Below are 14,222 nucleotides of genomic sequence, written 5' to 3'. Positions count from 1 at the left end.
TCCTGCTAGGGCGGCAAGGGTGGCAGATAACACAGGGCTGCCAGATAAAAAACAGGAATTGGAATTTCTGATAAACGAAAGATAATTTTTAGTGTAAATACCGTATAGAACACACACAAACTAAAATTTTATTTGTGTTTATGTGAAACTTAAATTTCACTGGGCTCTATATTTTTATTTGCTAAATCTGGCCACCTTAGGGACACTGACAGTTCTGGGAGCATGTTCCTGCCAGGCAGCCCTGAGGCCAGCTCCACTCCCCGCCTGCTCCACCCTGGGATCCTCCTTACAAGCTTGGTTCGGCCAGGACACAAGAGAGAAGGAGCACAGTGCCAACACTGATGCCCGCAGCCTACACGGGCTGCCCGGGCTTCCGGTCACTCTTGGGCCAGGCCCAGTGTGGCCTGAGGGGCAACCCCCACATTCGGTGGCCCGAGAGGAACAGGCTCTGCGCACAGCCTGAGCCCTGGAGGGCACCAGGGAGCCTGCCCTGCTGGCTCTGACTGCCCGGAGTGGGGCTCGGAGCCAAGGTCGGGCTCCACGCGGCACCTCCCTTGTAAAAGGGTCCCTGTCTTGTTCCAAACATCCCTCCCCCAATTCCAGTATCTGAGCCCCTCTGGTCCACACGGGCTGTCCAGACAGAGCTCATGTCCTGGCCCTCAGTCGGCTTCCTGGGTCAACACCACGGGACGTGGCAGGAGCCCATTCCCTGTGGAACAGCTCCATCCTCTGCAAACCCGCCCAAGCTGGGGCTCGCTCTGACCCAGGAATTCTATTCCAGAAACACACCCCCAGGGACTCATCCAGGAGGGGGGAGGAAAATGCAGTGGTGCTATTTATAGCAGCAGAAAAAACTGGAGTCACCCCAAAGGCCCAACAACAGGAAAATAATTAGGCAAATGATGGGATGCTGAGGAGGAACCCTGAGGTGTTATAAGAATGACAGGCGCAGGCTTCCCTGGTGGCACAGTGGTTGGGAGTCCGCCTGCCGATGCAGGGGACACAGGTTCGTGCCCCGGTCTGGGAAGATCCCACATGCCGCAGAGCGGCTGGGCCCGTGAGCCATGGCCGCTGAGCCTGCGCGTCCAGAGCCTGTGCTCCGCAACGGGAGGGGCCACAACAGCGAGAGGCCCGCATACCACAAAAAAAAGAGCACGCTTTGTGCCACATGTGGGATGGCACCAGGGCATCCGAGAGCCTCAGGGTGGGCGCAGGCAGGCAGAGACTTGGAGGGAGGTGGGGGCTGAAGAGGGCAGGGGCCCCGTGGGTACAGCTGGCCTGGCACACGTGCGCCCGGGGCCCTGGCTGGAGGCCCTGGCCATCAGCCGAGGCTTGGAAGCTGCGGGTGGGTCTGCAGCCATGACCCACTTTTGCTCCCTCCCTGCTGACTGGCAAGGCCCGCTTGATGTGGCTTGGCACTGTGCTCTGCCCCGTTAGGGTGCCTTGTGGGCACAGCCGGGCACGGAGTGAGTCCTGGGTTCACGCGCACCTCCCAGCCCCGTCTGATGCTACACTCTGGGGTCTGGGACGCCTCATGACAGCTCTGGACCCTCAACCCAGAGCTCCACTTGGGTCCCGAGGCCCAGGGCCCGGCTTCTCCCAACCCCAAGCTGGATCCTCGCTCTCTCTCCCCACGCAGGTGTGAGCGTCACTGCCGCAGCCCACGCGGCCCCCTGGTGCCCGCACCCCATCTGGTCTCCCCACCCGGCAGCTCGAGTCTCCACACAGAGAAACTCGGCTTCTTTTCTTTTCTGCGGGGAAAGAGCCCCCGTTTGGCTCCAGGCCTGACTCGCTGGAGGATTCTAGACACTTCTCTTCAGAGGCCTCTTGTACCTTCTGTGGTATGAGGAGGCCCGGCCCCTAGGGTCGTTTTACCACTCGCGGTACTTTTATTGCAGTCATCAGAGCTCGTAAACAAGCGAGATGTCCCTCAGTGGGTGGAAGCAACCGTGGGACATGCGGACGATAGAAAGTTGTTTAGTGCTAAAAAGAAATGGGCTATGAAGCCAGGAAAAGTCTCGGAGGAACCCTAAATACACATCGCTAAGTGGAAGAAACAGATCTGAAAAGGCTACACACTGTCATTCCAACTCTGGGACATTCTGGAAAAGGCAGGTCTCTGGAGCCAGGGGAAGGATCAGCAATGTGGGGGTTGGTGGGAGGAGGGATGGACAGGTGGGGACCAGAGGGGTTTTAGGGCAGTGACACTATGCTGTGTGACGCCGTAATGGTGGATGCGGGTCATCTGACATCTGTCAAAACCCACAAAACATCCAACACCAAGAGTGAACCGAATGTCACCGTGGCCCTCAGGTAACGATGCTGGGTCAGCACCGGCTCCCAGGCTGGAACACAGCACACCCACGAGTGTGAGATGTTAACAGTGGGGAAGTGGGGAGGGCAGAGGTATATGGGAACTTGCTGGGCCATTTTCCTGTAAACTTAGAACTGCTTAAGAAATAAAGTCTCATAAAGTAAGAAGAAAGAAGCGATGAAGCAGAGCGGACGAGTGTGACCTGCCACAGTGGTCCAAGCCCTCGACGTCCCGCAGGTGAGGGCAGATGAGGGCAGCCGCCTGGGCCGAGCGTCCCGAGGGCCAGCTGAGGCCTTGGCAGGAGAAACCTCACGGCTAACACGTGAGGGACTTGGGGGTGACGGGAGCCCCCGGAGGGTCCTGCCTGCGAACCTGGGGGCTGGAATATGGGCTTGAGGCACCAGAGAAGCGCCCAGGGGCCGGGAGGAGACCCTGAGGGCTGGGGCTCACCTGGACGCTGGGCCCGCACAGCGGGGTCTGCAGGGGCGGCGGGCTGTACAGGATGCTGCCGGCTGGTGGAGGCTCGTGCGGAGGGAACTCCCCGTCCATGGTGGGCCCCACTGCCAGCATCGGGGGGCTCCACGAGCCAGGCCGCAGGGGCATCTATCTGGGCTTCTTGCTCCGTGGTGGTGGCATCATGACCTGGGGAAAAGATGCGCATGTCCTGAGGTTGCCCTCTGACCCCGACAGGGGAGGCTCCCTCCAGGGACAGGGTCAGCAGGCTGGGGGGTGGCGGGACCCCCAGGGAACCCCGTAGATGTCCCCCCAGCACCTCTGACTGCCCCATCCACGCAGGGGGCAAGCTGATGCTCCCAGCACTGCAGTGCTGCCGGGGTGGCCCTCCTGCCGTCCGGCCACCCCCTCCTGGGGACCCGGGCTGGGACCTCCAGGGTGAGGGCAACCCCTTCCAGGTGGCCAGGCCCCGCTGCTCTCCCGCCCTCATTCTCAGGCCCCTGAATAATGTTGGCCGGGGGTTGCTCCCTCCACCCACAAAGTGGGCCTCGAGCCCTGGGAGCCCAGCATGAGCCGCGGGGGGGGCGCACCCCCGGATCTCTGTACCTAGCACGCCTGGCAGAGAGGAAGCCCGACCAGCCAGCAGCTCTGAGCTGGGGGGCCCACCGGGGCTGGGCAGCCCCATACCTCTGCCACCAGGTCAGGATTGCCGAGGGTCTCCGGGTAGTTGGGGCCGAGCTGAGTGGGCAAGAGCCCCCAGATCCGGATGGGGCTAACGTCGCACAGGGTCCCCACTGAGAAGGAGAGCAGACACCCAGCCGGGAAAAGCTGCAGGGGCCAACCTAGCCCCACGCGATCCCCCCGATTCGCACAGCCGGGAAAAGCTGCAGGGGCCAACCTAGCCCCACGCGATCCCCCCGATCCGCCCCCGCCTGTGGCCTGGGACCCCAGGCCCCAGGCCCCAGGCCCCATCGCGCGACAAGGATAGCAGGGACCCCAGGCTGGCGGAGCACACCTCGGGAAGTAGCCCCCGGGGAGGCAGGAAGAGGAGGTGGCTGGCACTCCCGGCCAAGCCCAGAGTGAAGAAATCCTCGGGACTTCCAGTAATCACTGTCGCACACGGGCAGCTTGTGCAATCCCGTGGGGGCGGGGAGGGCCGCCTGCACCGGCTGGGCCGCCCGTGCGCGCCTCGCCCTGCGGCCCAGAGGGAAAGGGGCCCGGGGGCCGGGCCACAACCCACAGCTGCATCCAGCCCTTCAGGAAGGGAGTGGGGGGCCGGGCCGCCACGCTCTGCTCAGGCCTTGGGCTCCAGCTGCTTGCCAGCCGCCAGTGCCACGGCCCCCAGCCTCCTGCAGGCCGGACCCAGCGGGAGGAGGAATGCGAGGCTGCTCTGGGACCCACGGTCACGGTCAGGCAGACGGTCAAAGCCCAGCTCCGCGTCTAAGGGTCGGAGAACCTCCCACAACTCGGGGCACCTGAGTTCCCCTGAGCTTCGGTTTGGTCATCGGGAGGATGGGCTGCTCGGGTATGAGCACAAGGCTCATCTGGCGCGCAGTGGAGCTCAGAGCCTCAGCGATCCCAAGCCACTCCAGTGAATGCTGCCTCCGCGGAGGCCCCGGGAAGCTCCTCGATTCGTGGGACCCCTCAGCGGATCCACCTGGGACGGAAGGCGGGCCGGCTCGCTGTGTCCCTTGGGTCACTTGTCTGCAGCAAGTGCAGGGCATGTGTTTCTGCCTGAGACTCCCACTAACCCCACTGACACCCCTGCTGCCACAGCGTCCCTCTCTTGGCAGCCACACCCCGAGCACCACCGACCCCGTTCCACTCATGGGTACCTCCAGGCTCTGCGGCTGCGGAGGGTGGGGCTGCTTTCTTGGGAAGCACCATCCAGAGCCCACGGCCAAAAAGCATGGGAGGGGGACGCCGGGCCGTCCCCAGGGCGCGCTGTGCCCGAGGAACCCCCACCGGCTGCAGGCCAGGCTTGCGTGGCCCCCGTGGCCCCTGTTCTGAGTAGCAGCCCCAGCAGGCTCAGGCCCCACGCCGTCACCTGCCATCCAGGGCATCATGTTTCCCCAGCAAGAGGTCTGTCCCCGCAGCAAGAGCTCCATGACTGGGTGGGAGTTCCTGTAACGGAGCCTGTACATCCTGTCCTCTCAAAGACACGGGGCAGGGGGCATGCCTTGGGGACCCCGCCAAGGAGGGGGTTCAGACCAGGACCTGGAGGGGGGTGTGGGGAGGGGAGCAACGTGCCTGCGAGTCAAGGTGTCTGCTGGGCACCATTATCCAGGATGGGGCAGGGGGGATGCGGTGGGTGGGAATGAACGTGGTGCCACCTGGGGGTCGGCAGCTCCTCACACGGTTAAACAGTCACCATGGCGGCCAAAAGGTGGACAGAGCCCAAGTGCCCACCAGCAGATGATGGATAAACACCACGTGGTCCCTCCACACACAGGGGCATCACGCAGCCACGCAAAGGGGTGAAGCCCTGACACTCGCTACCACGTGGACGGACCCTGAGAACATGATGCTCAGTGAGAGAAGCCAGACACAGAAGGACCCACAGGGTGTGATTCCACTGATGGGAAACGTCCAGAACAGGCAGATCCACAGACAGAGAGCAGTTGTCGGGGGCTGGGGAGGGGTCGACACTGTGCCCACCGCCATCCCCATGCCCCCAGGGCCACCCCTATGATGTCCCTGTCCGTCGATGCTCAGGCCCAAGGTCATCTCCCCACCCCCACCTCCACAGTCTTGGCTTCCTGCTCCCCCGTCCCACCAGTGCTGGCACTGGGGCAGCCCACAAACACAGTCCCCCCATCCATCCCCTCACTTTCCGACCTCTGCTAAGCAGCCCCACAAGCCCCGCCCCGGCCCGGGCTCAAGACCCTGTCGCCAGCCCCAGAGCTACGGAGGGTGACCTCGCCACATCCCTGGGGGGCTTCAAGCCGCCCAGGATCGACCCCACCAGCCGTGGCCTTGGGGCTGAAGGAGGCCAGGTCAAAGTGTATTTTTAGACGTGAGCCCCATGACACGTGCCGCGTGGGTGCCCACAAGGTGCTCTCGGGGAAGGGCCCACGCTTCACCCAGCTTTGAGTTGCAGGATTTCCTTTTGAGATCAGGTTTCGAATGAGTCATTGTAAGAGAGAAAGATCAAAGAATTGGTGGCCCAGACCAGACGATGGGGGGGTGGGGGGCGGAACGTGGGAAGAGGCGAGATCTGGGACAGCCGGACCCCCAGGATGCGCCTAGCTGGCAGGTGACCGCGGCCACCCCTGCCTCTTGGCTGAGCCCACTTCACCCCATCACCCTGGCCGGACCTCACCGCGGGGCTGGTGTCCCCAGGGCAGGCCGCTGGGTCTCACCCCACGATGCGTGCTACTGGCTCAGCCCCCCAAGCACCCTCAGAACCCGCCGCCCGGACCCCCTGCCGGGTGGTGCCTGGCCCCACTGGCCACTTGTTATCCGGCCCCCCAGGAACTGCGTCTCCAGGCATCAGGGACCTGCTGGCCTCCTCCAGGCCACAGGACAACAGCCCTCTGGCCACCCCTCCACTGGGCTCTGAGCAACAGCCCTGGGATTCTGGGACAGGGGGCAGAGTTGGGGGCTTGTGGGGACAGAGGCCCTGGTAGAATCGGGAGGCCTGGCTGGGCCCCGACTGGGCTGAACGGGGTATCTGGGGGAGGGCCGGGGTGGGGAGCTCCCTCCTCGCCCTGCTGGTCAGAGCCAGCCTGGGGTCAGTCCCCAGTGGGGGCGCCCGGAGAGGCTCCGTGCTGAAGTCGGAGGGATGGAGGGACAGGGATGCTCGGGCAAGGGGATGGGGCCCTGTCCTGCGGGCACCGGCCACGCTCTGAGGTCCCACCTGGGCTGGCTGGCACCGCTCGGCTATGTCAGGACCCCCAGGAGGGCACGTGCCCCTGGACAGTCACCTCCACGGACAGGCCAGAAAGGGAGGGAAAGCCTCAGGGGCCTCCCCACCAACTGACCAGGCCAGGTACTCGGGTGGGACACATGGGGACACAGGGTCAGCTGGTGAGTGATGGGGGTACGGGGATTTGGTGGACAGAACCCAGTGTGCAGAAAGGAGGTGGTGGGACAGAGGACATGTGCTGGAGAGACTGGTGTCCCCCAAGTTCACATCCACCAGGAACCTGGGAATAGGCCCTCATTTAGAAATAGGGTCTTCACAGACGAAATCAGTTAGGATGGGGTCGTACTGCAGTAGGGTGGCCCTAACACAAAGACTGTGCCTTTTTAAGAGGGAAATTTGGACACAGAGACACAGGGAGAAGCCACGGGAAGACAGACGCAGAGGCCGGGGTGATGCAGCCACAGGCCCAGGATACCTGGAGCCCCAGGATCTGGAAGAGGCGGGAAGGATCCCCGCCACCCAGCTGCCCCCCACCCCAGCCTCTGGAGGGAGCACAGCCCTGCTACACCTTGATCTCAGATGGCTGGCCTCCAGTGCCAGGAGAGGATAAATCTCTGTGGTTTAAACCAAGTGTGCAGTCAGCTGTTACGGCCACCCCCGGACACTCGGACAGGATGGGGAGGCTTCCTTCGGCCGCTTCATTCAGCAGAGCCAAGGAGCCACCCTGACACTGGGCTCTAATTCCTGCCACCCAGGGCTGGGCGCACCGCTGACCAGGGCGAGGCTGGCACCAAGCGTGCAACCCAGGACCTCCACGGGTTCCCAGGAGGCCTGAGGAACGCAGCAGCCCTGGGATGCCAGCGGTGGGGAGGGCCCAGCCCCTGAGCACACGCCCATTGGACGGGACGGGGAGCCCCATGGTCTGGAACAACGAGGACAAGGTGGGCCCGCGGAGAAAGCCAGGGGTCCAACTTCCAGTTCTGCTGCCAGTTGGGGGAGGACCTGCAGGCTCCCCAGCTCCCACACTTCACTGCCAGCAGGTGGCTGAAGTGACAAGCAGTCTCTTGCAAAACCTCCCGGCCTACTGGGACAGGGGCAGGCACATGCCTGAGGACAGGCCCCAGCCAGAAAAGCAGGCAGCAGGTGTCAGGGCTCCCACCACGCATCTCGGACAGACCAGAGGCCAGGAGGGCAAGGCCAGCCATTAGGAGAAACTGCACCCTGGGATGCAGAACCGACCCCAGACCCAGGTGACAGAGCGATATTTGCTGAATGTTTATGCAGAAAAGGAGACCTTCAGGCTGAGTCCCAGAGGCACCGACCCGGGGTCACCTGTACTGGCTGTGTCCGCGCCCACAGACCCATCCGCACGTGGGCACAGAACAGCCGGCCTGGGGTGCTCTGATGGTCCACGGCAGGGCGGGTGCTTCACAAAGCAACTCACACACCCAGAGCGGCCGCCCCAAATCTATAAGGACCTGTCATTCCCTTACAGCCCTCAGGAGGACAGTCAGTGCCCCCACCAGCCCTGAGGGCACAGCTTGGAGGCACGTAGCCCTCTGTATCCACCCGAGGGCCCAGTGGGGAATGGGGTTGAAGACCGGGAGCTTCCTTAGTTACAGCTGGGGATACCAAGCCTGGGTCTTGGGGCCCCGACCCCTGGTCCCCACTCCCAGGTGTGGTCCAGCCTTACCAGGGGAGAGCCCACAGGATGGAGCTCCAGCTGTGGTGCCTACTGGCCCACCCTTGCTGCTGGCGGACCTTCCAACCTATGTCCACATGGACACGTGTGGAGCGGCTGCCCACAGCGGCAGGGCATCTTCACGCGGGCTTCCTCCACTGGGAAGTGCCTGCTCAGGGCCTGTGATTACTCGTGGTCTTTAAAAGGCTTTAGAGGGGGCTTCCCTGGTGGCGCAGTGGTTGAGAGTCCGCCTGCCGATGCAGGGGACACAGGTTTGTGCCCCGGTCTGGGAAGATCCCACATGCCGCGGAGCGGCTGGGCCCGTGAGCCATAGCCACTGAGCCTGCGCGTCCAGAGCCTGTGCTCCGCGACGGGAGAGGCCACAACAGTGAGAGGCCCACATACCGCAAAAAAAAAAAAAGGCTTTAGAAGGACTTCCCTGGTGGTGCAGTGGTTGGGAATCCACCTGCCAATGCAGGGGACACGGGTTCGATCCCTGGTCTGGGAAGATACCACATGCTGCGGAGCAGCTAAGCCCATGCGCCACAACTACTGAGCCTGCGCTCTAGAACCCGCGAGCCACAATTACTGAAGCCCGCATGCCTAGAGCCCGTGCTCCACAAGAGAAGCCACCGCGACGAGAAGCCCGCACACCGCAACGAAGAGTAGCCCCCACTCGCCGCAACTAGAGAAAGCCCACACACAGCAACAGAAGACCCAACACAGCCAAAAATAAAAAATAATTAAAATAAAATAAAAGGCTTTAGACACACTGAGCTTGTGGTCTCCTCTGACCCCCAGGTCTTCTTCCCCTGAGTGGATGTTAAAACCAAATCTCAGCAGGCCCAACTTCCTAGTCCTTTGACACTGATGTGCCCCAGTCTGTCCAGGCTCTGTGGGGAGAAGGGTTTGTCCCTCCTGTCACTTGCTGCTTGATGACAGGAGTGTCTCAGGCCAGCTGGCATGCCAGATCTCTCTACCCAGCTCCTCAGAGAGTCTGGAGCGAGACAGTGGCTCGTGCTGCCCACAGCCAGGTCACACTAGTCCCAGGTGAGTGGTCAGACCTGTACCCTCCTTGGGCTCCTTAGGTCCAGCCTGGTGCCAAGAACATCCTAAGAGACCTTTGCCCAAGCCAAAGGGCACCCGCCCCCAAATCCCAGCACATGGAGCCTGCGTCCGCTTCTCCTGTCGAGATGAATGACCACAAACTCAGGCCCTCTCCCAGGCCTGCAGGTCAGAAGTCCAGGCAAGCTCACCGGCCCTTGACTCTGCGTCTCCAGAGGCCCGGCTTGGTGCTGATCCTGTTGGCAAGGTGGGGCTGCAGCCCGGCTTCAGCAGCAGCATATGGAGGCCCCTTGAGCTCCGACTCAGTCCCCATCAGCCTCCATAGAGAAAGTCCTCTGCTTATAAGGACTTTGTGATGACACTGGGCCCCCCGGGGAATCCAGGGTCCTCCCCATCTCAGGGCCCCTAATTTAATCCTACCAGCAAAGTGCCTTTGTGTGTGGGGTGACACGTCTGCAGGTCCCGGGGCCAGGATGGGGGCATCTCTGGGGTCGTTACTGAGCAGACCCCTGAACCCAGCTAGGACACAGCCCACAAGTGGACAGGCAGCCTGGTCGGGACTGGCCTGACCCTGTGTATGGTACCACCCCGCAGGTGCTGGAGGTGGTGACGCCGCCGGGGAACCTCCTCAGGGCCACAGAGGGGCTGTGGGGCCTCCTCTGCGCAGGGATGCGGCCCGGGGCTTCCAGATGGGCTGGTTTTGCAAGGGGAGTGGCAGGTCTGGATTTTGGGGTGCAGTCCCAGCATGGGGTGCCTTCCTCCTGGTGCCCACGGTGCTGGGGGCAGAGCTGCCAGACTCTCCAGTTACAACCCAGCTCCCCCCGCCATCCCAGGGTCCTCCTAAGCGCCGCCCGACGCCCACCTGCAGGCTCACTCACCCTGAGTCCGGCGCCCAGGACGGTGGCTGAGCCTCTGGAGGGCCTGAATCTCACGGAATTGCCCCCAAATGCCCCGGCCCGCGGACATACCCCAGGCAACACCAGGAGGGCCCCCACGTCCTGTGGCACCCTGGCCGGCCAGGAGTGGGTGGTGGGGAGGGTCTCACGCCCCCACCGTGCAGCTTCCAGGGCCGAGCCCCGCCCCCAAGCCGTGCAGGCCACACAGAGCTTTGCAGACACTCTGAGAGGCTCTGCTGGCGGCCCCCGCCGAGCTCCAAGCCCCGCAACGTCGCAGGGCTGCGTCGTCCGGTCCGCGAGAGGTGAGGGCTGAGGGCTGAGGGGCCAATCCCTCAGGCTCGCCCTGTCCCCACCACTGTCCCAGCTCCTGCGCCGGCTTTTCCTCACCGTACCTCAGGTGCTGGGGGACACCCGCTCCTGGCGCCTCCCGGCCAACTCCACGCAGGATTCTCACCCCATCCCCATCCGGCCGATGAGTCACAGCCATACAGGCTCACTGCGCCAGCAGCCCCAGGATGCTCCCTCCTCCCGTCCTCCTCAATCCCGCTTCCTGTGTCAGCCTCTGACCCGGGGGCTGCAACTCCCACCCCGGCTCCCGGGAAATGCCAGGCGCCGGCCTTCCGGAATGTGGCCCGGCTCCCGCGCCAGCTGCGGACCCGGCAGTGAGGCCGGCGAGACCTCTTTCGGTTTCACTTGGGTTTCACTGGCTGCAATGGGGACGGAGGCCAACCCAGAGGGAGGTACCTGTCCGCAGGGAGAGGGCGCAGCCCAGGGGCGAGGCCAGCAGGGGAAGGCGCCAGCGGGAAAGGCGGGGCAGTCGCCTGCCTGGAGGGAGGGGGTGCCTGAGGACCCAGGGAGGCGCGGGGTGACCGCTGCCCCCACTCCCGCCCCCGGCACACAGAGGGGCCAAGTTCAATGTCTTCCCTGGTGGTGTCCCTGCCCGCCGTGCGGGGGACACCCTTTCTGCTCCGTAGGCTGCACGGGGGGTGGGGGGAGCGCCGAGCCGACCCGGGAGGGGAAGTCACCTAACGGGTAAATGCGGGGGGGTGTTCTTGCCAATCAGGGGAAGCTACAGGAGGGCCTGCCACCTCCTACAGGGCCGGGCTTCAGGGAGGGGCTCCCAGGCCTCCCACCACGGCCCAGGCACCAGAGCCCACGTCCCTGCAAGACTGCTTCCCGCCGGTGGCAGTCAGGGCAGAGCTGGGGCTTGGGGGCTCCCAGGGGAGCCTCGTTCACCCACCATAAGATGGGCAGACGGCACCTCCTCTGCCCTCCTTGTGGGGCTGGGAGAAGACAGACCTCCAGGCTCTGGGCCGGCTGACGCCCGCTCACCCCAGGCCGCAGCAGTGGGCATCTGAAGGCTCAGTCAGGCCCTGCTATCTCTTTTTTTTTTAACACTTCTTTGTTTTATGGAGACACGATTCACACGCCATACGCTTCACCAATTTAAAGTGAACAATTCAGTGGCCTTTAGTACATCCAGACTTCTGCAACCACCTCCATCTAGTTTCAGAACATTCCGTCACCCCAAAAAGAAACCTCACTCCCATCAGCAGTCACCCCCACCCCCTCCCCAGCCCCTGACAACCACTAACCCACTCCCTGTCTCTCTGGATTGGATGTTTCCCACCAATGGAATCACACACTGTGTGTCCTTCTGTGTGTGGCTTCTCTCACTGAGCATCTTGTTCTCAAAGTCAGTCCCTGTCGCTGTACATAAACGACAGGCCTTAGCTCTGCCCCCGACCCCAGGGGGCTGGCAAGCCCAGAGCCTCAGAAATCGCCCTCACCTGAGTCACCTGCCTGAGGGCAGGGCGGCCCCACCTCCCAGTGAGGAAGCTGGTGGCTGTCACCATGGCAGGAAGATGAAGGAAGTTTGCTGTCCTCCCCAGCCCAGCTCAGGTCACCCATGTGGGACTGACCTGCCAGCAGCAGAGGAGAGGGTAGTTCCAAGGGACAGGGACTAGGGTTCCACTCAGGGGAGAGGGGGCCCACGGACACCAGGCTGCACCCAGGCTGGGCAGATGGGGAGATGGTGGGTGAGCAGGGCTGGCCAGGCCTGGACCAGGCCTGAGTGACCTCGCTCTCGGTTACTCCAGGCAGCCTTCCGTAACCAGCCCTCCCCACACGGCCCTTGGCTGTGGAAAAGTGGCTGGAGATGCTCCAAGCCTGCCCACTGACGGATCGCACGTATGCAAGACACACACACACACACACCACACACAGAGTCACATGTACGCACACGTGCAACACGCATGCACACGTGTGCATGCAGCACTCACACATGACGTGTGCACACTCTGGCATGTGCACTGTTGCACACGAATCTGCACACATGCACTCGCACACGTGCACAGACACACACGCACCCCCTGGAACTGTGCTGACACCCTGGGGGCCTGTCTCCCCACTCTGTGTGTCAGCCTCCAGATGCCTCTTTTTGATGACAAGATCCCCGCACAGAGAACAAGCAGATCCCCGCCCCTGGCAGCCTCTGTAAAAGCCTCAAGGGTGGAGGCCATCCTGGGAGGGAGGTGGCCTCTGGGGACTGGGCACAGTTGCCTCTTTATTCCCAGCCCAGCTCGCTCACGTGGCCAGAGCCCTGTGCTGGGTCAGCGTTTCCGGCCCGGCCCCTGCTGGAGGGGTGTCTGAGACTTTGCTAGAACCAAGCTGGGCCAGCTGGGCTGGTCATGTTCCCAGTGGGGGCCAGCTCCGTTCCCCCACCCCACCCAGGTCGAGGTGGTCAGGCAGCCGGAGAGCACTGGCCCTGGGCGGCACACCTGAGGCCCACCCCACCCGGACTTCAAAGCCAACTGCCTCTTCTGTGCTGTGCCGCGAGGCTCCCCTGGAAATCAGGCCCCTCATCTAGGACCCGGGGCCCACCATCCTGCCGCCAAAGTGTAAACATCTCCCCAATGTGTGCCTGCATGTGTGTGCGGCGTGCGCGCGCGCACGCGCACACGCACACACACGCGCACACACACACACACACACACACACACACGCGCGCGGTGGGTGCAGCTCCAGGCAGGTGTGAGTAGACATCTCACAGAGTTAAACAAAGGGCCCTCCAGCCCTCCAAAATCCCAGAGAGCCTTCCCCTGGGTCCCCATTGGCTGTCCCTGGGGACAGTGTCTCACACTCGCCAGGCTCCCCAGGGTCTGTCAGGCGCCTGCCTGAATCTCCCCAGCCCTGGGGCGTCCCAGGACCACCCTTCCCCAGACCACCCACCCAGGGTCCAAGCAGACAGCCCTGAACAGCCATTACCCATCTCTGGGGACTCCCCTGGGAAAATCCAGGGCGTTTGGAAGAAAAGGTGCAGCTGGGCTGGCGGTGGCTTCTCCAGACTACCCAAGAGCCCCAGGTCTCAGCCCCAAGGACAGGGGCCCGCAGCTTCTCCTCTGTTCACAAGGGTCCCTGAGGGCAGAGCTCCCCGCACAGCCAGGCACGGAGGGCCCAGGACAGGGACGGGAAACACAGGGTCAGGTCCAGCCCTGGCCGCCCAGCCTGGAGGAAGGGCGGGCCTCACATCCACTGACTTGTCTGGAGTCTCATGCCTCTGACAGGTGGCCTTTCTTCCCTCTGGGCTCTCTGGCCCCTGGGGACCAGCCCCAGATTCCTCGAACCTTTCGTACGGGGACAGACCCACCATGGTGGGCTCGGGGCTGGATCACCTGGCCCGGCAGCAGGTAGGCAGGTTCCCACCTAAAGTCCGTCCGACACCAGCCCCCTCGCCACACGTGGAACATTCACTCGCACCCCCCCACCCCCACCCCACGACTGCCAGCAAGCTCCATCCCAGGCCACGTCCAGGCCTGCCCCTCGTGCAAACAGATGGCAACAAACCTGGCCGGGCCAGGCAGTGGACAGGCAGAAAGGATGTCCAGGGCAGGCGGGACCAAGGCGCATTCCGGGAAGCAGAAGCGGGGGGGGGGGGGGGGGGGG

At 63.3% G+C, this 14,222-nt stretch overlaps 1 protein-coding gene across 1 annotated transcript in view; it reads right to left on the bottom strand.

Annotated features, from left to right (window-relative positions):
* Positions 1-14,222, bottom strand: part of SBNO2 (strawberry notch homolog 2) — a 44,505-nt gene that overhangs the window by 28,987 nt on the left and 1,296 nt on the right. Inside the window, 1 exon segment of the mRNA XM_007460394.1 lies at positions 2,765-2,956. Coding sequence (XP_007460456.1) covers positions 2,765-2,917 — 153 coding nt within the window. The 5' untranslated portion in view covers positions 2,918-2,956.

The sequence above is a fragment of the Lipotes vexillifer genome, unplaced genomic scaffold (assembly GCF_000442215.2).
Source record: "Lipotes vexillifer unplaced genomic scaffold, Lipotes_vexillifer_v1.1 scaffold225, whole genome shotgun sequence".
Taxonomy (NCBI): Eukaryota; Metazoa; Chordata; class Mammalia; order Artiodactyla; family Lipotidae; genus Lipotes; species Lipotes vexillifer.
This window is presented reverse-complemented; position numbering and strand designations above follow the sequence as displayed.